Below are 24,377 nucleotides of genomic sequence, written 5' to 3'. Positions count from 1 at the left end.
TTCAACTACTTTTCTCCTCTGGATGGGAGAAAGTGTTGGAGGTAAGAGTCGTGGAGAAGGATTGAGCCGAAAGAGGGAGAGCTCTATCGGAGAAGAGCACGGTCCACTGCCCCTCAATGAGCAAAGGTGCTTTGTCATCACGTGTTGACACTTGTATCCAGCACATGGGAGCTCTATATCAGCCCCTCTCTGTGCCACATACCCCCGAGCCCAGTGGACCTCCTTTGATGCGTTCGTTGTGATGCCAGCCTCGTATGCTAATATCCTATTGGTCTGTGATGAGGCCCAAGATAAATTTCTCCTGCAAAGACAGCTCTCCATTGTGGTCATTGTGATTGTATCAGTCACGTTTAAGCCGGGAGCATGATCAATCCCTTCTCTTAGGCCAGACTGTGTCCACAGACCACCAGGGCAACAGCAGACAAACGCCCCCCGCTCCAAACACTAGGGGCAAATACCACCTCCAGCTTCTCCACGTCTGAACCCTGAGTAAGCACCGAGTAAATGATTGTACAGGCTCTTCTGCTCAGGGCTGACACAGTACTTCAGTGTGATTCAGTCCCATCAAACATACAAAAGTCACTCACAAATGGTAGACTGAGACAAAAATGACTTAATTGCAGAGTAAAAGCAGCCTCAAAACACCAGAAATAACAAATGTAAAAATAAATATTAACAGGTTTCAGGAGTACACATCTACAGAATAAAAGTTTAAGATCATTCTCTGTCATTCTGTCTCTTTTCTTATGAGGACCAAAGTATCAAACAAATAGCCACATCATGGACACGTTTAAAGGAAACCAAACTGGAATAAAGTTTTGTTCCTCGTGAGTCTGAGGGTGACTGACAAACAGCTGACACGGGAAATGCTCCGAGGCTGCAGTGAAATTACAGCCTGAGTCTAATGGCCCCGCTCCTTTGTTTGGATCAAGGAGAACTTGTTCGGACATGAAGCGCCTGTGACACGGTCTGAAGCCAACAATACAGCGGTGTGTCGATAAGAGAACAACTAGAGCCATTGTTCACATCAAACAGCGATGTGATAAGAACCTTGTATTTGGAACAGTGTCTGTGCGTAAAGACGCGCGCACCGTCACCAAATATGAGACAGAGGCTGCGGTCCACCTCCTCCACTTCCATCACCTCCGGAGGAGAGGTAAATCTGACTCATCCTGCTTCATCTGTTGCACACGTTGTCGATGCCCCTTTCTCCTTTTCTTCTTGTCACCCGGGTTACCTCGTCCTAATTCGCCGTGGAGTGTAGCGGATGGAATCATCCATCAAGAGTCAATAGTTAACGTCGGCTTTGTCTCGGTGCCATCAATCACAGTGACGTGCGTGTGCACATACACACACATGTGCGCGCGCTCACAGGGCTCTACCTCCGACCCCGCGGGCCCCTGACCCTGCCCCGCTGGCCTGTCTGATGGCTCTCCTCCCTTTGACCCTTTCTTCCGTCCGAGCAGCGGGGGGCTCAGGAGACCTGCGCCAATCTCACCTCTGGTTTAATCTCCGCGTTACCTCCCTCATGGCCCGGGCTTCTTTTCCTCTGACGCAGGCCCCGTTAAATGGATAGCCCACCGGTCGAGGCCAGAAGCTGGATCCCATTACCACCGCTTTTATTTTTATGACGCACCGCTCTGGCGCATAGTGGACTGAGAGTGAACTTGGCCTCTTTAGTTTCTCTGTCTCCTCTCAATATCCTCTGCAGCGCAGACATGGACCCAGTCCACATATACACTGAAGAGTTTAGACTACGTAACAGTGTCATTTAGTTTAATTGCATGTAACCACTAAAGTCCAGAATCAATAGTGCAAATAAGTCTCTGCTTTAATAAAACCGCACACATTTATGACACAGTGCACTCAGGTCTGAGCACAGAAATCGATCAAATTGCTGCTTAAATCATGCAAAAATCCCAAATCCTTTCACATATTAAACTTGCAGAGACTTGAACAGAAAATGACACGAGACCTCTCCAAATGCGCACCGCTAGGCCAGCGCACTTTGGCGCAGGGGCTTCGTGGGGGCGTGTTTATCCATGAGAGGGGCGTGTGTATCTCAGTACAAGTATCTCCGCGCGCTCCCTGTACCATTCATTAAGAACTCCGCTTTTCATTACGCGCAGCGCCCCAGACCACACCGCATTACGCACCTGCACCAAGAGTGGACAGCCGCGTACAGGTCACAAGGACATCCACCCAGAGGGACATCTGAGGCACTTGGAGCACTATAAGGACAGACAGTGAGGCTTGTGCACACTTGACCCTGACAGCGCATAAGATGGATCGCAAAATCCCTGACTTTGCCGGCGTCTGGGAGATGAAGAGCTCTGAAAACTTCGAGGAACTTCTGAAAACATTGGGTAAGTGTTGTGCTCGTGACTGTGGCCGTTGGACCTCATTTTACCGCGAAAATAGCTCCATTTCAAAAGGTTCGTGGAGAATGTCAAAGACCCCATTTGTCACCCGGTTCCTCTGGGCAGTGTAGGTCATCTCCTCCAGTGCGTCCGCGCGCCAGAGCACAGCACCCCGTGTACAGCCGGGGCAGGGGGTCTTTGTCATTCTGCACAACCCAAAACTCTGCGCTCTTGCCCCCGGTCAGACTAGCCCCCTCCGTCTCTTTAACAACAATAGGGACAAACGGTGGCACATCTGTCTGCGTTACAGCGCCGGACTGTGAAGAGATCCGTCCTGACACGATACAGTGCGGGACAATCGCATCTGAAATAAGGAGGGACACCTGCTGCGCGCGCTGTCTGCATGGGGCTTAATGTCGCTCCCTTTGTAGGACGGACTAAAGGATTTGTACAATTTGCAGCCATCTGTCGTTAGGGGTCCAAAAGATTATTACACAGTCCACCAGGATGTACACAACCGTTCAGTTTGGTCTAGAGTTAAAAGGGCCATATGCAACTTTTCTGGTGGAGGGTTTGCCACTTGCTCGTGCACAGGAGATGCTGTTGCTTCTTTGTCTGTAATGTTCCACAGTATGGCATTAAAGACAGAAGCAGGTTACTCCACCAGCGCAAGTTAGAAGTCAGATTCACATGAGAAATCCATGTTTTTCAAGGTGTTTTTGGTCAGTAAAACGCATGCAATTGAGCAAACACAGTGTAAAAGTTTAATGCCATAGCTTGTCTGTAATGTTCCACAGTATGGCATTAAAGACAGAAGCAGGTTACTCCACCAGCGCAAGTTAGAAGTCAGATTCACATGAGAAATCCATGTTTTTCAAAGTGTTTTTGCTCAGTAAAACGCATGCAATTGAGTAAACGCAGTGTAAAAGTTTAATGCCGTAGCTACATTTCCATAGAGACAAGTGATTGGTAGACAAGTCCATCGGAAAGGTTACACCGTGCACCTTTAAAACCTGGATTTTGCATGTTTAACTTCCATGTCTTAACCATATCAGCTTAAAACTTGTACAATAGACAAAATCCTCCAGCTAAATACTTGACCAAGCCCATATAGGAATGCTAAAGTACTGTCTCACTGCTTCCGGTTCCGATCTGGAGGACGAGTCAATGGCTAAAAGACACTATGGAGTCAATAAAATAAGATTAACCTTAACGTGATGTGGACACAGGGAAATGCGGTTCTCATCTGCAGCTGTAGCGCCTGTAAAATGTGTTTAAAGTTACGCACAGATGGACCAAGCCTGTCATCACCTCTCCCACCTCTCCTTCACTGGCCCTGACCACCACTTCTCTTCCTGAATACTTCCTCCCGCTCTGACCTTTGACCCCGAGCATCTATGTTTTTGTAGGTCCATGTGGCCAGTTCTGTGCCAGAGTAGTTTTCCAGCTCCGTAAGACTGTCAGTTTGTCGAAAAGCTTCACCCCCTTCTGTTACTCCCAAATGGTTCATGGTCCAGCCCTTGACTTTAGGGTCAAACGACAGTCGTCAGGTGGTGTCAGTTGGCTTATTGCCTGAACTCCCAAAGGCACTCAGAAGGATGTCTCTTCCCACACGGACACAGGGGTCAACAAATGCAAGGCACGTATTTTAGGGCAGATAATAGAAAACACATTTGTTAGCTTTAAAAAGTCAGTTTAAACAATACAAAATCTAAACTCATACCCAAACTTTTACTGTCAATGAATTGGCTGTGGACTCTGCACATTAAAGCAACTCATAACTGTACAGAAAATATATAAATGTAAGTATTTGTGCAATCCACACGTGCAGATCAGACATATAAATGGATACTAGGGAAGAATAAAGTCTATTTATCTGTCTATTGGATAAAATTACATTACACATAGTCATTTTTCTTACTTAAGAGCAAAAAAATACTCAAGAAAAAGTAAAACTATCACGTGAAAATATCTACTGCAGTAAAAGCATCAAAGTACCCGTTTAAAAATGTACTTTAAGAGTGTAAAGTAAAGATTTTCAGATCCAACAAAGCTCCAAATGAACTGTTTTCGTTCAACAGAAACAATTGTTCAACAGGACCAACAGAAACAAGTTTTTTCTGGTTTTATTTGTACATTTTTGTGCACTCAAACTATGAACTCGTTAAAAATAAACCCTCTGGCCTTGTAGCAGAACTTTTACTTTTCAGTCCAGTTAAAAAAAAAATGTAGTGGAGTAGGAAGTACAGATACTGCTCTCAAATGTAGGGGAGTAAAAGTAAAAAGTACAGCTGAGTGACAGGGCTTAACAAAACTGTTTATTTAACTAACAGAAAAAACAGTGAAACAGTCATTGACCAATAACAGATGAGCGGATTATCCAGGATTCGCAGGAAAAAGGCAAATGAATCATTGTCCTACCACACTTTTGTACATTTGAAACATTCACATCCCTTCTTAAGTGACGTGTGTGTAAGTGTTTGTGTGTGTTCTGTGTGTGTTCTGTGTGCCGTGGCCCCTCTACTCCTCCAGTGCGTACATATGACACATAGTTGATGACAAAGCCCAGCACCAGACGGCTCTGTACAGTGAATACAGTGTAGAGTCTGCACACAGTATGACAGGGCATTTCGGCGGGAGTATATATTTGCACTTGGTGACAGGTGGGAATGTGCCAGAGGTGAGAAATGCCAAATCCGACACAGCGGGACGCGCACACACTTCCTACACACATCTTTGCACTCAGCTCTGCAACGTCTGTCTGAAAGCTCCGCCTCTGAACGCAAACAGCAGCTAGCCCCAAAGATCCTGTTTTTCCCCTCACAAGTTTGGCTTTTCACCTTTCTCTTTGATATTTACTGTCTTTTGCATGAGAGTTTGGCAACTTTTAGGTAAAATTTCATGATAAATAAAGGTTTAGGAGCTATGTCTATGGTTTAAATCTTTCTTGATTAAATATTTGTTTGAATTATGTCTTTATTAAATGTATTTGTCACGGTTCCTTACGTTTGTGATCACGGTTTTATTAGAGCCAGCTCATTTTCAATTTAATTACAGGTAATCTACACTTATACCTGTAATTAAAGAGGCAGGTTTAGTGATCTGCTTCTTCTGAGAGTTTACACTTCACTGTGATTGGTTACATCCACCTGTCACTCACTCTGAGCAGGATGTAGTTTGACCATTTAGACAGAATTTACCACCTCCTGTTCATTTTTCTCTTAGATTTTGGTCAAACCTCCTTGTCAATGCCTGTTTTTGTCATATCTCAGAAGCTAAGCAGGGCCGGGCTGGTTAGTCCTTGGATGGGAGACCGCTGGGAATACAAGGTGCCACAGTGGAGCGCCAGGGTTAATACTGATGCTGTGTCCTTAGGCAAGGCACTTCACCCACATTGCCTAGTGTGAATGTGGTGGTCAGAGGGGCTGATAGACCAGAGCAGGGCCCCAGAGCAGCTGTATCTTACCTCCACCGGGTAGCAGTGAGAGAATAATGTACAAATCTGTAGTGTCTGGAAAAGGGCTACATGCAATTTTATTTTATTTTATTTTTTTATATTTTATTTTATATTTTATTTTGTTTTATTATTTTTTTATTTTATTCATTTATTTATTTTATTTTTTATTTTATTTATTTTATTTTTTATTTTTTTATTTTTTTTATTATTTTTTTATATTATATTATTTATTTTTTTATTATTTTATTTTATTATATTATTTTTATTATTTTATTTTTTTTAGGCTAACTATTATGTGTGGTAATAAGCTTGAGACACATAATTTATAATCTAAGTATGAAAGTTTATAATGTACAAAGTTTTTTACTAGTTTTTTGGACTAAAAATGTTGCATCATGGGCATTAGTTACCATGACCACATATCTGGTTAACCGCCATCCTCCTCCATTAAAACTGGATGAAAAGTCTGGGAAAATTCATATGTTTGAGCGATCGGATACACCACAACGCAATTTTAATCTGACATCACCGACCCCTAATTGGTTCTACAAATGGCGCCGGGTTTAGCTTGTAGCACACATGGCGCACCACTTGGCTAAATGTTCCGAATGTCTCTCTTCGCTCCTCGCCCGATTTTGCTCTGAACTAACTCCGTCCGACCACATTTTTACTTTTACATTCTTTAAAGACACACGGTTTAGTTTTATTTTACGGTTTATTATTTACAACAGTGTGAGAAATGCCCTGCAGCAGCCTGGAGAATGTGGCAGACACTGGTGAGGACATAAACGTGGAGAAGATGGATGGTGATGGTGTTTGTGCTTTTGTTTTTCTGCAGACGTGTGTGACATGATTGTGTCTGGACGACGCACACGTGGGATGACTTCACTGTTTCCCTCTGTGTGTTATTAGGAGAGTCGAAGTGTAACAATACAAACAAACAAACAATAGTGATAAACATAAACGAGCTCCTAAGGTCACTAATTACTACTATTACTACTACTACTACTACTGCCACTTGCCATTACTGATGTTACTCCTTTGGCTGACTGTTATTACTACTATTAGTACCTCTACAACTACTGCCACTAAACACAATGCACCTAAGGCCACTACTTGCCATTACTACTGCTTTACAACTACCACTACCACTACTACTACCACTACCACTACCACTACTACTACTACCACCTCAAATACCAAGATAAACTGTTACATCTACATTAAACACCAATACTTCCATAACTACCTCTACTACTACTGCCACTACTACTACAACTACAACAACAACTACTACTACTACTACTACCACCACTACCACCATCACCTCAAATACAACTACTACTACTACTACTACCACCTCAAATACTAAGACAATACTACTACTGCTACTTGCCATTACTGATGCTACTGCTTCAGCTGACTATTACTACTACTATTAGTACCTCTACAAGTACTGCCACTAAACACAATGCACCTAAGGCCACTACTTGCCATTACTACTACTACCACTACCACTACCACTACCACTACCACTACTACTACTACTACTACCACCTCAAATACCAAGATAAACTGTTACATCTACATTAAACACCAATACTTCCATAACTGCCTCTACTACTACTGCCACTACTACTACAACTACAACAACTACTACTACTACTACTACTACCACCACTACCACCATCACCTCAAATACCAACATAAACTATTACTTCTACTTTAAACACCAATACTTCCATTATTACCTCCAAAACTACTACTACTACTACTGCTGCTGCTGCTGCCACTAGTACGACTTCAACCTAAAATACCAAGATTACATCATCAGCAATCTGCAGTACTCTTACTACTTCTGCTGTTACCACGTCCACTGCATATATCGGTCCAAACAGGTTTCAAACTGTCGTCATCGTTCCTGTTGAAAAAGAGACAAATAGACTTTCTGTTTGGGTCAAATAAATATATATATAAATAAATAAATACTCACTCTGGTCTCTGTTGTCTCTGCTCACAGGAGTAAATGTAATGCTGCGTAAAATCGCGGTGAAGGCGGCGTCCAAACCTCTGGTGGAGATCACACAGGACGGAGAGACTCTGTCCATTAAAACCTCCACCTCCGTCCGCACCACCCACATCACCTTCACCGTGGGACAGGAGTTCAACGAGGCCACGGTGGACGGGCGGCCCTGCACGGTACACAACATAGAGTACAACGAAGTTTTCATCACTGTTGTGTTTTTACTGAGTTCAACTAAAATCAAATAGAACAACGAAACATAAATGAATGAAAAGAATTAGATCCAAGTTTTCCTTTTTTAATCCCAAAGCTCCAAACCAGAGTCCAGAACATAAACAAACTCAAAGTACAACGAGCAAGTGTGTATATGTCTCATGAAGTATTAGGTATCTGTACTTTACTTAAGTACATTTTAAGGTGGATACGTTTTACTTTTGCTTCACTACATTTGAGAGCAGGTCTTTGTACTTTCTACTCTGCTACATTTTTAACTGGACTGAAAAGTAAAAGTATTTATATTATAGTTTGAGACCTGCTGAAAAGACTGAGGGGTTTATTTTTAACACAAAATAACAAAATAATACAAATAAAAACAGCTAGAAAAAAAACTATTCATTCATTTGTTTCTATTGAACAAAATTCTGTCAAAATCTATTCAAAATATACACAAAATAGTTTCACTTTTTAGTCTTTAAGTACAATTTTTAGGTACTTTAATCATTTTACTTCATTACTTCTTCCACCACTGCAGGACACAATGCAGTACAAATGATCATAGTTAAATTAAAATAAATATATTTTTAACATGTTCATAGTTTGAGCAAACAAAAATATAAATTAAACAACTAGAAAAAAAAACAAAAAACAAAATTCAGGACCAATCTTTATCAAAATCAGCTCCAAATATGCGCAAAATAGTTTCAGTTTTTCAGCTTTAATTACAATTTTTAGGTACTTTAATCATTTTACTTCATTACTTCTTCCACGACTGTAGGAAGCAATGCAGCACAAATGATTATGGTTAAGTAATAATAAATATATTCTCAGATTGACTAAAACTAATATGGATTTGGTCAACTGAAACTAAAAAGAATTATCTGACAAAAACTGAACTAATATTGCGATTTGAATGACTGTTTATTGCTTATTTTGCATCTTTAAAAATATATTGTAGTTTATTTTGAGCTAATTACAACACAAGTAATTTCCTTTGTGCATTGAGTTTAAAAAATAAAAGTCTCTGCTGGTTCTCATCATGTGGAAGTAGTTCACAGCTCTGCAAACATCTCAAATCTAATCAGAAAAATAACCAGATTTTTTTTTTTTTTTTTTTTGCAGTTCATATTTCAGCCTAAATGTGCAAATGTGCAAATCCAATCATAAAACTTTAACACAATTACCGCGGGTGTTTTCCTAATTTGAACCACCCAAGTCTTCCAAACACACACCCGTCCTCACCGCGCACACACATGACCCCGTGTAAAAACATTGCTGAGGTGGTCAACTGTGAGTTTATCTGTTTCGTTTGGCTTTTGGCTGTTTTTGGAGCGATAGTGAATGATAACAGTCCCTCAGGCATGTCATGTTACAGTATAATCCTTCACCCTCTTTTTGACCTTTTTCACTTCCACTCTGCCCTTTCCGCCCGCGTCCCTCCCTCCGTCTCCCCTCTGCGCTCCCTCTCTCTTTCCCATCAGTGGTTAAGTCTGTCTCCAAAGCAAATACAGGCATCCCGGCAGCGCGCTCGGATCATGGGAGCATCACAAGCTAACACGCCCGCTCGTTACTGCAAAACTATTGATCAGGATGAAAACAGTGCTTACGATTTAGCTCATATCGCTTACAAAAATGGGTTTTAACTACAGATATATAACAATAACTACACTTTTCATGCTCTAACATTAATAGAGCATGAAAAATGAGTCAGTTTTTCCAATTTTCAGGCTTGTAACTACTTTTTATTACAGCTAATTAACCTGTAGTCGTCATAAATTGGTACCAAAAAATTGCGCAATCGAAAAAAACCCCCAACAATGATTAATTTGATTCTCTTCGGAATAACTTGGGTGCTTATTTTGGCGCTTGTAACCTAAACCCTTAGTCTAATCTATCAGGACTTTACAGTGAGCCTCTACACAGATCTGACCTGTAACTTGGCCCTCTTGTTTCCATGGAGATATTGTTTAATACTGTTCAATGCGGTTAAAGCAATGAGCGCACAATGTAAACGTGTAATACGCAGATGCACGAGAAAATTTACTGAATGCGCTGCAAAGTAATAGTACACACACATACAGACGCACACAGACGCACACAGACACACACAGACGCACACAGACGCACACAGACGCACACAGACGCACACACAAACACAAAACAAACACAAAAACAAAAAATCCCAAGTTATGATTTCAGTTACGACCAGACAAATTGTTCTTTTGTGCTTCTCTGTTTTTTATCACCTCAGTCTATGTTTCTTCCGCACAGTTCCCAGTTTGAGTTTTCCGTGTTTCGTTTGGTTGCAGAGTTTTCCGCGCTGGGAGACGGACAGTAAAATCAGCTGTGAGCAGACTCTGATAAAAGGGGAGGGGCCTAAGACGTCATGGACACGAGAGCTCACCAACGAAGGAAAACTCATTCTGGTAAATATTGCATAAAATATTACTATTCCTTATGTTCTTACCTTTTAGTTCCATGCAGACATTTTGCTCTAATTTCACTTATGTATTTTGTCCACTTAATATCTTATCTTTTAGTTATTGGATTACACAGATTTAGTTTTAAATAGACTGTATATATGAACGGACATAGCTAACCTGCGTCGGAAGTGAGCATGGACGCACTTCCAGCTCCATCGACTCCAACTCCAGGTCACTTTTATTGAAAAACACTGTCAAATACTGTGAAGGAGCATTGCCTTCAACACCCTCTTTCCTGATTGGCTCTTTGGTTGCTATGATACTCGCGGTCAGAGTTCCAAATATGAAACTCGGCTCCAAACTGGCCCTTATACCAACTTTAGCCTCGACGAGCTTCATTTGACGAACGACATTACACTCACTTAGTCCACTTTTTTATACAGTCTATGAGCCCAACCCACTATGATGGTACAAATATTTCTTTTAATAGGAGCAAAGTGTAATAATGTGCAGTATAAATGTCACTTTAGTAAAAGATAAAAGCTCTTTTATCCACATACAATTAGCAAGTATTTGGCGGCATAATTCGAAAGACTATAGTGAATTGTCATGTATTTTTTGTCTGATCTCAAGTCCAACTAAATCGAGAGGGTTTTCTGGTATAAAAAGAATGAAAAAACTACCAAAGAAACATGTGTGAGGCAGATAACAGGCCGCGACAAGCCCAGAACACAGTCATTTACTCTGTACACTGTGTTTTACCCATTACCGCTTGTTTAGACGGCTCACTTTTGTACTGCACTTGTAAATGCGATTTTACGTTAAGTGCTTGAAGTGAAACGTTATTTATTTGCACAGTTATCTCTTGGCAAAGCATGAATCAGCTTCAGTGGAGATAGCATCACGTCAAAACAAACTCGATCCACAGACAAACGAGCGCAGTAAGACCTGTCCAGACATTACTTTATTAAATTACCCATAAACACAGTGGCACAGATTAGACCACGCCCACCACGCCCACACTGCCTCCTCTGCTCACATACAGACAAAAGTAGAGCTGGAATGTTCCCTACTATGGCATTAAACATGTCTATCTTCATGTAGACAAGTGGGTGACACCGCCAGGCCAAGTTACAGGTCAGATCTGTGGAAAAACAGCCAGATTTACAGTCATAATGCATGTTTTTCAAAGCATTTTTTGGATTAAACTGTGATTGAATAAATTCCAGATAGATAATGCATACTGTGGAACATTCCAGGTGACACAATAACATCTCCATGGAGACAAGTAGATAAGTTACACAGTGCACCTTTAATAAATTGTGTTTTTTAGTGGTTTGGTGCGGAGTCAGACTTAAAAATTGGATTGAAATACGTCTGGTTTGTCTACGCTCATGCACCTACTTTTAAAAAACATATCAGTATTTTTAAAAAAGACAAAATGAATCAAAAAATCATGATTATATTTGTTAATGGCCCCAGTCTGGACAAAGGTCTGACAGCAGCACCCTAACCCAACAACAGTGGACACACACTTTCCATGGTCCTACCCGACAAACTGGAAATAGACCCAAGAGTATTTTGGGCCTTTTGCTCCGCTGAGGGTTGACAACAAGTTCAAGGCAGACTCGGTGTTCCTTAAAACCAAAACCAAAACCAGAAGCCTTTTCATATTGCTAACTTTTCAAATACGCTGACAAGCTAAGTGGGGATTAAACAAGTGCTTCCCAACCAGGGTAAGTACTTAACCAGGGATTCAGACGGAAATAAATGACTATTTCTATTCTCACTGTTGTCAGATGCAAGTCACACATAGTTTTGAATGTAAATCTTGCTTCATTTTCACAGAAAGACCAAAATGCACTCATAAAACATTGCAAATATACACTGAAAATGAGGAATAATAATTTGACACTAACATATTGTGCAAAAACCAAGCATATTTCCACAGACATCCAAAGATTTGTCTTGGTTTAGCTCTGGTTTAGTTTTCCTGGTTGGGATTTAGTTAATTCCCGTTTTAGGCTTCAAGACAAAAATAGATTTAAAGATAGATTTTCTGAAATACTATGTAGTCCTGTTTTAAACCTGTTTATCACATGTTTTTAATGGTTAAATTTGGTTAAAACTGGTGAAATGCTGAAGTATAAGTCCTGGTTTAGTCTTGGTTAACCACATTTCAAATAGAGCTGCTAAACCCGGCAGTACGACACGGGCTGGAGGTTTAAGGAGCTCGTTGTGATTGGTCTAACAGGTATCCACACTTCAGACTCCGCCCCTGCAGCCAGTTATTTGTAATCAGAGCAGTGTTGTGTGATGTCACCAACTACAGTAAAGTACAGAGATCACTGAAACCAGCACACAGTTCGGTGTTTTTGACCAGAAAGCTGTAAATTTACCTAGTTTGCCCCCGATTTGCTTTGGACTGGAGCAATACGGGTTTATGCTTTAGCCACGTCTCGCAGCAGCACAAACTAAACGTCTTTTACTGGATTGTTGAAAGTTGCCGCATAATTAAGAGTATAATTCAAATACCATTTCGATTTTATTTATTAAGAAAACATTTGTGGGTGACGTCAGTGTCTCACGGAGCAGAACCCGGATCCTCGTCTGTGGAATGGAAACGCAACCAAACAGAACCGCTCCAAGACGGCCACAAGTGAACCGTGCCAGTGGAAAAGAGGCTGAAGTCGCCAAAAATGACGAGGACCAGTAGATAATATTATTAAAACAGTGTATGCACAGTTGAGAAGTGAAAAAGAGGGGATTTAGTGTTTCATTACAATTTAAGTCCAGTTTAAGTCCTGGTCAGGCCCTCGTTAAGTCCTGGTTAAGTCCTGGTTAAGTCCTGTTTAAGTCCTGGTTAGGCCCTCTTTAAGTCCTGGTTAAGTCCTGGTTAAGTCCTGGTTAGGCCCTGGCTAGGCCCTGGTTAAGTACTGGTTAGGCCCTGGTTAAGTCCTGGTTAAGTCCTGGTTAGGCCCTGGTTAAGTCCTGGTTAAATCCTGGTTAGGCCTGGGTTAAATCCTGGTTAGCCTAACCAGGACCTAACTAGGACTTAACCAGGGCCTAACCAGGACTTAACCAAGATTTAACTTCTGGTTAAGTCCTGGTTAAGTCCTGGTTAAGTGTACGTGTTTAGTACAGTTTAACCTCTACATCACATATTCAAATACTTGTATGCCTGTGCTCTTTATTGATAAACAAAAGTGAAAGTGATTGTTTTGTGTTTCTCGTTGCAGACCATGAGAGCAGATGACACCATTTGCACACGAGTCTACGAAAGGCAATGAACCACAGCACTTTTGCATGTCCTCACATCTAGAGCCCTTGTCAACCAAATGTACATCGTCTAACCCCATTTTGTAACTTTCTCCTTCGTAACAAGTGTGTCCATTGTATGTAGTAGCGTATAACACATTTAGCCTCACTTTGGTCTTAGCTCCGTGTGCTGTTTTGAATGTCTGGTTCCACTTTATAACATCTACACCTTAATTAGCCTTAATATAGCATGAAAACTGAAATCATAAGTCAAAACAAATCACTTATAAAGAATGATGCAGACTCTATAACTACCGTATTTTCCGGAGTATAAGTCGCACCAGCCAAAAACTGCATAACAATGAAGAAAAAAACATTTAAATCGCATCTGAGTATAAGCCGCACCGCCAAACTATCAAAAAAGTGCGATTTATAGTCCAGAAAATACAGTACTTCAGTTTAGAGTTAGTAGTTAGGATACTAAAGGGCCTATACTTGATTTGAGCAGTACAGATATATGGTATAAGCAGCTCTCGAGGTCCAAAAACGTCTACTGAGAAGCCATTTTATTGTCCAAAAGTCAGAAAATGGACGTTAGCATGCGAGATGTCGTTACTATCATTGTGATGTCAAACTCCGCTCTGGTTCCTGTCGTGAAATGCGCTCATAAACTCATCGCGGTGAGTATTTCGGACGTTTAAACCACTGCAAATCGTTTAAATTGAAGACAGATTATGATGAGGTCCATAGGCTGTTTAAAGTGTAGTTTTTCTAAAGTGACACCACATGATTTTGTTTGTGTGCTTGCAGCTTTGGAATGACTGCGTGCAACTTTATATTGTAGATGTGTAAATCAATGTATGAGCTCTTCCTATTTCTGGTTATTTCTGGTCAGTTTTTGCTGCATCCCCCTTGTTGACTTTTGTACCACATGACGTCATTTTATATTTATTTTACCATAGGGTCTGTAACAGTATTGCATTGGTTTTTATTTGAATCTTTCCTCTTTTATATAAAATCGTGACCATAGGAGAGTTTTTCCGTGGCGATAAAAAACAATAAAGCACAGTATTACCCAAACGCTTCCTGTTTTGTTATTTGCATCAAAATCATTAGAATGACTGGAGGTATTTAGCAGTGAGTTTGTTTTATGGTTTGTGAGTGCAGCTGCGTGTATGTGCGCATTTGATGGTTCAGTTTTATTTTAAGCGTCCCGTCAGCTGTCTGCAACTAGAATAACTTGTCTGTATCCTGACAACACAACTCGCTGCTTGTTTTATGATTTCGTAGCTGCCATTTTGTTTTTTCTGATACAAAGTGGTTTACATTTTGATTTTTAAGGGTTTTATTTGCGACTGCTATAGGATTTATGTTTGAAAAATTGAAATACAAACAACTAAATTAATACAGAGCATGTTTTTAGAGGACTCTTCAGTGTTAAAGCCTCATTGCGTAACATTTTAGCCCTAAAAATGGACAAAAAGCACGTTTTTCATTGCTCTGTAAATAAAAGCGTGATCTGCTTGCATCTTCGAAGATCCAAAGTATGGTTTTAACTTTCTATTTCCACAGAATCTCGCAAATTCCCATAAGTTCCATGGCATAAATAATTCCAGCTTTAGGGATTTGGTAAATATACTGTGCCATTGTTCCGTGATATTAAAAAAAAAAAAAAAAATACAAAGTGGTTCATATTTAAGTTTTGAAGAATTTTTTTACGATTGTTATAGGATTTATGTTTGAAAAGTTGAAATATGAACAACTAAACTAATACAGAACATGTTTTTAGAGGACTCTTCAGTGTTAAAGCCTCATTACGTAACATTTTAGCCCTAAAAATGGACAAAAAGCACGTTTTTCATTGAGCTTGCATCTTAAAAGATCCAAAGTACGGTTTTAACTTTCTATTTCCACAGAATCTCGCAAATTCCCGTAAGTTCCGTGGCATAAATAATTCCAGCTTTAGGGATTTGGTAAATATACTGTGCCATCGTTCCGTGATATTAAAAAAAAAAAAAAAATCCCACTCCGCACTGCCAAAAAACCAAAAAAACATTTGAACTGTAATGTTGCACGGAGCTTCAAAATGCCGTAACGGGAGCCAGGAGATGATCAGATAAAGTCGAGGCTACCTGACAAGTGCCTATTCAACACATCATACGATCGTGAACAAGGGGGCGGGTCTAACGACAGGAAGTGGCAGCTGTATTGCGGTTGATTGACAGCAGATGTACTTAATGAGGAGAGGGCTGCGGCAATGGAAGAGAGCTATGACCCCCGTTTCACACCGCCTCACAAGTAAAAACCGGGCAGAGAATTCAAAGAGAGGAATTTTGCGAAGCTGGAACGACTTTTTCCAAACTATCTTGTCTTGACGTTTCGCTCCTCGCCCCGCAGCTGTGTGTAGTTACAGTGTGACCCCTATAAAGTCCCCTCCTCTGCCTGCCGCCCCAATAAAACGGGTAAATAACCGCCCCTCCCTCGCTGTTTATTACCCCCTAGGGCAGTAAAAGGCAGCTGTCTAGCCCCCTTCAAACCGGCCGGCCCTCTCTGGACCCTTGTAAAAAAGCACACATGCACGTCCCCGCACAGTCACATACCAAACTCAAAGCATTCTGGGAAGTCTTGTCACTGTACGTGCAGATCATAAAGCAGCGGCCCGGCTCAGAAGGTGAAGACAAACGCTCGCATTCATCAGAGGTGTGGAAAAAAAGTCTGAGGTGTAACGCAAATACTGCTACTGTCAATTTGAATCATCACAAGAACGACATCATTAACCAGGGAACATTATGAGGATTTAAAAGTGTTTATGTAGGAAATGTTAAAAGTTTTTTTTGTTTGTGAAGCTGTGAAAATGCTGTAACTATACTATGGTCTTGGTTATGGCAAGAACTGAATTCCAGTGCTGCACATATATTCAAATTTAACTGAGATCAAGATGGTTTCAATGGTTTAATCAGATTTTTAAAGGTCCGTTATGACAAAAAAATGACAAATTTGACTCCAAAATCATGTTATAATCTCGTTACCTCCTCAAAAACATACCTGGAGTTGCGTTTTGTTTCATTCACATGTTTGCATAACCCTGTATTATTAGTCTGTCTACATTTCCAAAGCTCAAAATGCTCTGTTCCACCTTGTGATGTCATGAAGTGGTAGTTTTCAATTTAACAGCTACTTTTTACCTTTAATTCAGTAAAAAAAAAATTGTATTCCAGGGCTGAGATGATCCAAATGATTGTAGTGAAGGTGCATGGAGTTTAAAAACATACTGGAGCACTTCCTGTGTTACATGATGACATCACAAGGTGGAACAGAGTGAGGAAACAACATTATAACAGATTAGAGAACAGTGTAATATGGGAACTTTAATCATAAGGTCTAAAGCCAGTTTTCTCTGTCAGTAAACGTGCGGTTCTGGGACAAATTCAGACTTTCAAAGCAGAAAAACGTAGATGTGAATATTAAAACACATTTGTAAAGTAAATAGTACTGTTAAAATTAAATATCTTCCTTGTTTTTGATAGTAAACTTAACATATTCATTTGCGTTTAATGAAAAAAATAAAATCAAAGCAAACGTTTAGAGCGCTGGATGAGTTTAATGCTGAACACTGTAAACAAGGCAATAACATCTATACAGAGCCACACCTTTAATTCTACTACCGGTACTTCTGTCAAAACAAGTTTATTCTGAAAAGTGTCTCTTGTGTTTCGAGGTCAAAAGATGCACATCTGGTATTTGATTATTAGCATCGCTACATGCAAACGAATCTTTAAACATGAGCCAAAAAATAGTTAGAGTCAAACAGAAACAGACAACTTCTCACAGAAAAGTCAGCGAGTGAAATATGGCGCATAAATCACATCTCCCGTGGTGATGATTGACAGGTGAGCTGGAGGAGGTTGCCGTGGCACCCCGGGGCCATGGCAGCCTCCATTTTGATCGATGACAGACGAGCAGTGTGCGTACATGTCTGCATACTTCCCTTAACATCGCAGAGGCACCATCTGGGTGATTTGTGGCGGACTTGGTGCAATTACCACCCGGCGGGTCAAATGTGCTCTAGAGATGTCATGCTATCGTATTTTAGTTTTAGTTATGATTATTTCGAGGAAAAAAAAACAACACAAAAATGTAACGATTATTCACGATTATTGACGCTGTGACGAAACAACAGCTGAAGTTTAGGTAACACAAACAACCAGATAAGAAGCACTTTACATTGAGTCTACCTTTTGGACTGATTTAAAAGTGCACTGTGGAGCTTTTCTGGTTGTGCTCATCTCCAGGGAGATAGTCATTTGCCTAAGACACGTGTCAAAGTCAAGGCCCGGGGGCCAAATGCAGACTGCCAGATCATTTTATGTGGCCCGCGACAAGGTAAATTTAAATGTATGACTGTCTTACAATGTCAATTTATCAGGAGTTACGCAGTTACACAGACGTATTTTTTTATACCTTTGCAAATTTGAGACGAACCATTTTGCTGATGTGGCCCTCGGTGAAATTGAGTTTGACACCCCTGGCCTAAGATGTTCCACAGTAGGGCATTAAACGTCTCCATCTTGCATTTATTCAATATACAGGTGTTTTATTCTGCAAAAATATCTTATAAATCACGCATTCTCACTGTAAGCGATGTCGCCTCTCCGCAGATCTGACCTGTAACTTGACCCGATAGCGTCACCTGCTTGTCTTCGTGGAGATACATACGTTTAATGCTATACTGCGGGATGTTCTAAGGCAAAGCGATAAGATTTCCATGGAGACAAACAGGTAGCAGACCCTCCACACAGCATGACTTTAAAATGATCACGTTTATGTGTTTATTTTTAGCTTTTTGGATGATATTTTGGTCTGATTAATCACGATTTTCAACTTCTTAATCTTAAAGAGTATTCCAAATGTGACGGGATCTGCGAATTTTCCAAGCGTCTTCACTGTGTGCACTGGGAAAGGCAGGATTCTTACGTTACATAGAGGACAGTGTTGACAGGTAAGTCTATGGATGATATTGATTTACATCCCGACGCACCCGCGAGGCTCAAGGATCTGTAACGCGGACATGCACCGGGGTAAAGAGCACCAATCTCCCATATGGTGAGGGCAATTGGACCACCCAGGACCCAGCGGGAGGAGGCTGTAAAACACTGGGCCAGAATAGAGCTGAGGTCAGACACAAGATGGAACTGTCATTACCTCCGAGAGTTCACAGACAACACAGCCACAATGTCTGCGTGTTTGTGTAAGGAAGGAAAGAGCTCATATTGTGCCATTTTCTAGGTTATAATGTCGTTTCCTCATCGCAAACAGACCTGGAGTTGTGTTTTTTTTCATTCGCACATGTTTAACACACAAACTCTGCAGATTTAGGCTGTGATCTTCTCTCAAATTGAGTCCATCTAATCATAACTATCCCCGTTTGTTTAGTTTAGTGTTTCAGTTCGTCTAACTTTAATTTAAACACCGCACACACCTGTTACTTTAAAGATATTTGGTTATATTTAGTCACTTCAGTTTAACACATCCATCTGCTCTTACCTGAGTCCTCACATGGTCCAGACAAAGAGGGGGGGTGTCCTAGGGCGGCCATTTTTAAAGACTTGGGTGTGGTCGTGGGCTGGACTATGTGGAAGCGCGCAATGGGTTAAAGTCTTTTTGGGGTTTTTTGTGTGTATTTAGACACTTTTTGGCCCTCATAAGTCCACAGTGCGTGATGAGATCCTGCTAAACATGTACCTACCGCATCTGAGAAGTAAATGGTGTTTACCTGGGGGAGGAGCTTCTGGTTTGAGAGGGTATAAAAGCGGGGCAAGTCAGTCTTTTAGGAGAATCACTTGCTGTGTACATGCAGGGTTTTCCTTAGTTTCTTAATTTCACTTTCGCTTTAGTTGAGCACCTGTAACTTTTGTAAATATGCATTATTTTTCCACAGACCGAGGTGAGCTGCAATAAATTTCATGAACTGGTCATTTTTTCTGAGTCTGTCTCCTACTTCGACCACATCAGGTCAGCTTCCCCACAATGTAGAAGTGTACAGGAAGTGCTCCATTGTGTTTTTAAACTACATACACTGTCACTAGAATCATTTGGTTAATTTACGCCCTGTAAATTCCAAACTCTGCTGAACAAAAGTATCTGTCCACTTGAAAACTACTTGAAAAAAGCTATGTGATGTCATTTTCATCATATTTAGAGCTTTGGAGACACAGACAAATGTTACTCAAACATGTGTGAATGAAACAAAACACAACTCCGGGTCTGTTTTTGAGGAAGTAACATCATTATAACATGACTTAAAGCTACAAGAGTCAGTTTTGTGTAATTTAGGACCTTTAAGTTAGTGATAATCGTTAGTGATCAGCTTGGGTCTGTTTAATAGAGATGTCAACAGTCAATCCTCAGAACAAGCCTGGGATTTGGAGCATCGTTTGACTATGATCAAACACTATTTTTTATTTGTTTGTAATAAGACAAATTTAAATAAAATAAAATAAAATAAATAACATAAATAAATACAAATAATAATAAATAAAATAAAATAAATAAAAATAAATCCATCCATCCATTTTCTTCCGCTTATCCGGGGCCGGGTCGCGGGGGCAGCAGTCTAAGCAGGGACTCCCAGACTTCCCTCACCCCGGACACGTCCTCCAGCTCCTCTGGTGGGACCCCAAGGCGTTCCCAGGCCAGCCGAGAGACATAGTCCCTCCAGCGTGTCCTGGGTCTTCCCCGGGGCCTCCTCCCGGTGGGACATGCCCAGAACACCTCCCTAGGGAGGCGTCCAGGAGGCATCCTGAGCAGATGCCCGAGCCGCCTCAACTGGTTTGTCTCAACGTGTAGGAGCAGCGGCTCTACTCCGAGCTCCTCCCGTGTGACCGAGCTCCTCACCCTATCCCTAAGGGTGCGCCCGGCCACTCTGCGGAGGAAACTCATTTCAGCCGCTTGTATCCGCGACCTTGTCCTTTCGGTCATTACCCAGAGCTCATGACCATATGTGAGGGTAGGAACGTAGATTGACCGGTAAATCGAGAGCTTCGCCTTCCGGCTCAGCTCCTTCTTTACCACAACGGACCGATACAGCGACCGCATCACTGCAGACGCTGCACCGATCCGCCTGTCAATCTCACGCTCCATCCTTCCCTCACTCGTGAACAAGACCCCGAGATACTTGAACTCCTCCACTTGGGGCAGAGACTCACCACCCACCCGGAGAGAGCAAACCACCTTTTTCCGGTCGAGAACAATGGCCTCGGATTTGGAGGAGCTGATTCTCATCCCAGCCGCTTCACACTCGGCTGCAAACCGCCCCAGTGCTGCAGGTCCTGGCTCGAAGAAGCCATCAGGACAACATCATCCGCAAACAGCAGAGATGAAATCCTGTGGTTCCCAAACCAGACCCCCTCCGACCCCTGGCTGCACCTAGAAATTCTGTCCATAAATATAATGAACAGAACCGGTGACAAAGGGCAGCCCTGGCGGAGTCCAACATGCACCGGGAACAGGTCTGACTTACTGCCGGCAATGCGAACACAGCTCCTGCTCCGGTCATACAGGGACCGGACAGCCCTTAGCAAAGGGCCCCGGACCCCATACTCCCGGAGCACCCCCCAAAGGACACCACGAGGGACACGGTCGAATGCCTTCTCCAGATCCACAAAACACATGTGGACTGGTTGGGCATACTCCCATGAGCCCTCGAGGACCCGATGGAGAGTATAGAGCTGGTCCAGTGTTCCACGACCAGGACGAAAACCACACTGCTCCTCCTGAATCCGAGGTTAGACTATCGGTCGGATTCTCCTCTCCAGTACCCTGGAATAGACCTTACCGGGAAGGCTGAGGAGTGTGATTCCCCTGTAATTGGAACACACCCTCCAGTCCCCCTTCTTATACAGAGGGACCACCAAAAAAAATAAATAAATAAATAAAATAATAATAAATACAATAAAATAAAAAATAAAATAAAGAATAAATAAAAAAAATATAATAAATAAAATTAATACAAATAATAATAATTAAAATAAAATTGATAAAAAAATAATAATACATCAAAATAAATAAAATAAATAATAAGTAAAAATAATAAAAATAAAATAGGAAACCTGCTAATCTGCAGCACCACCCTCTCAGACCACATCATGAGTAAAGTGGGTGAAACGTCTTGCTCCAAAGATACAACCACAGTATGCAATGGTCCGAGAACAGATTACCACTGAGCCAACTAAGCTCTTAATGTTACGTATTCAAACTTTTTCATTATTTTGGACAGCTTTGGTATTTCATTTTATATAACAAGGCTAAAACAAGGCTACGAGCTGATAAAGTTTTATGGATTAAAGCATCGATGTTTGTATGTTTGTGTGGATTACTGCGACATACATTCACCTTACGCAGTTACCTTTTTATATTATGTTATTTTTTACTTCAACTTTTGCAACATATTCTGTAGAAACCACTGGCTTACTAAAGTGCCAGTTAAGAGTCATTCAACCAAACACTGAAGGTCTGTATTTTAGCCCCGGTGTGACACATGTGCAAACCAAACGCTGCAGTTTCTGGACAACATATAATTTCATTTAGTAAGCAAAATGTCAGAAGTCCCATATTATGAAAGAGGAAAAGCCTCTTAAGTGATTGAATCAGGGGCCAGTGGAGCAGCAGTGAGCTCATTCTCGCGTTAAACCTGCCTCTGTCTAATTCTGCAGAAGATGATTCATTCTCTGAGAGGAGGAGGTCATACGTGTGGACCTTTACAGCGGTGAGGAGGGGCCCTGAGATCTGTATGAGACAATACCACACAGGCTCTGCTCTGTCTGTTTGAATGGAGCCTTTGTTGACATAAACACTGTAGTGATGAATTTGATTACAGGCAGCAGCTGACCTGTGGAGGGCCAGGGGCAGAAGGCTAAAATGCGCTAACGTTAACAGTAAACAACAGTGTAACAGAGACAAGAGGTGGACCATGTGACCCCATGAACATCTCATTATCAAAACTGTGTCATTTAAACTGTATTATCATCTATTTTCTGCTGTTTTTTAATGTATGAGCTAATGTGTCCAAGTCCTTTCCTCTGTGGATCAGTTCAGTTTGTCTAAGTCTAAGTTTGCTGTTGTGATTTAGACATTTAGGATTTTAGTATAAGGATTATGTTTTTTCTCAGGTATGTAGAAATAAAATCTCACAAATGTGGGTCATGATTTTACATTTTGTTACTAAAATGACTTAAATAGAAATGTGTCCCGTGACATCCGTTTCATAACAGACCTGATTCTCTGCTGCTCATGTCTCTTCATGATTCACCAAATCAAACTGTCACATTTATTTTATAGTGTTTTTATGTAAAAAAATTAAAAATGCTGATTAACCTTTTTGAATATCTGTGTATGATATAGTGTCAGAATTTTAAAGCTGTAAGTCAGAGCTGTGGGCGGGGATAGGGGGTGTGTGGAAATAAAAATCTATTGGCTGAGCACTAAAGCAGGACAACGCAAACTTATTTAAAACTTAACACACATTTTAAGGGCTAAACATTTGCCTCTCAAAGCTCTATGATTCAATAAAAGTGGAGCTGCAGTGATGTAGTGGTTTATAGAGCGTATCAAATGAGGGATGGGTGAATGCACAGAACCAGCTTTGTGCTTGATCCAAACCTGGCACATCTAAGAGAATCACAGGCTTTGACTTGTTTAGGGAATGACTTTATTACTGCCATGCAACAAATGGCAAAAGAACAAATCCAAAAGCTTCCAGCAGAAAAGCTCAAACACAACTGGGCAAGGTATTTATAGTCCTCTGGTGAAATACTTTTTCTCATAAATGAGGTACATCAGTTTTTCCTTCTTGAAAGTGTATTGTAAAAGCAGAACTTTGTGACCGAAATCAGACGTGTGTCTTCATCTAATTATAAAACATTTTATTTATTGCAAACTTGAGCTGTATGAGTCACTCTGACACTTTGAGATGAGAGCTTCAGCCTTACGTCTGAAACAGCTGTTCTAATCTAAAGCAGCGCTAATGGCATTTTATTGACCTTTATTTAGCCAGGATAGTCCCGCACAGATCTGGAGTCCTGGCCCCAGAGACGACCCGACTCGACATGTTTTTAGAGATAGAGGAAACTAGGGCACCCAGAGGAAACCTACGCTGGCACAGGCAGAACATGCAAACTCCACCTTAGACACCGCCTCAGAATCAAACCCAGGACCTTCTGCTGTGAGAATTACAGCAAGTATTCACATGTGTGTACCGCCCATATGCATGTGAATACTATGATGTGCCAAGACGTCTGTGAGGCACCAGTTAGACACATTTAATTATACTTCATTTCTCATGGCTGAAAATCTGGTACAGCTGTAACGAGTTTAATGATGAAGGTGACATCTAAAACACTACTGACTATTTCAATTCTGTCATACACAAAATGTGATTTATTTTTAAACTGCTCCCATATTTGATGAATGATCACATGTAGTAAAAGGGATATTTGATTATGCCATAACCAAACAACAGTCCTTTTGATGCTGACATGATTATCCTCAGCATTTTTTTTCTTTCCTTCTTCATCCGACTTGATTGTATTTGTCCTGTCCTGTATATTACAGATTATGGGGCGTGACACCACCGTCCACAATAT

The 24,377-nt window shown here is 41.1% G+C and overlaps 1 protein-coding gene across 1 annotated transcript; it reads left to right on the top strand.

Moving 5' to 3' along the window:
• The first annotated feature begins 2,113 nt into the window (after nt 1–2,113).
• On the top strand, nt 2,114–14,139 carry crabp2a (cellular retinoic acid binding protein 2, a). The gene is made up of 4 exons (XM_033981094.2): nt 2,114–2,366; nt 7,838–8,016; nt 10,366–10,482; nt 13,719–14,139. Exons 1-4 carry the CDS (start codon nt 2,285–2,287, stop codon nt 13,767–13,769), a joined length of 429 nt encoding a protein of 142 aa, XP_033836985.1. The 5' UTR covers nt 2,114–2,284; the 3' UTR covers nt 13,770–14,139.
• The last annotated feature ends 10,238 nt before the right edge of the window (nt 14,140–24,377 follow it).

Source organism: Periophthalmus magnuspinnatus, chromosome 16 (assembly GCF_009829125.3).
Source record: "Periophthalmus magnuspinnatus isolate fPerMag1 chromosome 16, fPerMag1.2.pri, whole genome shotgun sequence".
Classification (NCBI taxonomy): domain Eukaryota; kingdom Metazoa; phylum Chordata; class Actinopteri; order Gobiiformes; family Gobiidae; genus Periophthalmus; species Periophthalmus magnuspinnatus.
Note: the sequence above shows the minus strand (reverse complement) of the source record. Positions and strands in the feature narration are given on the sequence as shown.

Bases quoted from the DNA above. Each gene is read 5' to 3' on its own strand.
- crabp2a (XM_033981094.2), top strand. From the start codon at position 2,285: ATGGATCGCAAAATCCCTGACTTTGCCGGCGTCTGGGAGATGAAGAGC. The intron at 2,367-7,837 runs GTAAGTGTTGTG...CTCTGCTCACAG, and splicing joins GGAACTTCTGAAAACATTGG to GAGTAAATGTAATGCTGCGT. The intron at 8,017-10,365 runs GTACACAACATA...GTTTGGTTGCAG, and splicing joins TGGACGGGCGGCCCTGCACG to AGTTTTCCGCGCTGGGAGAC.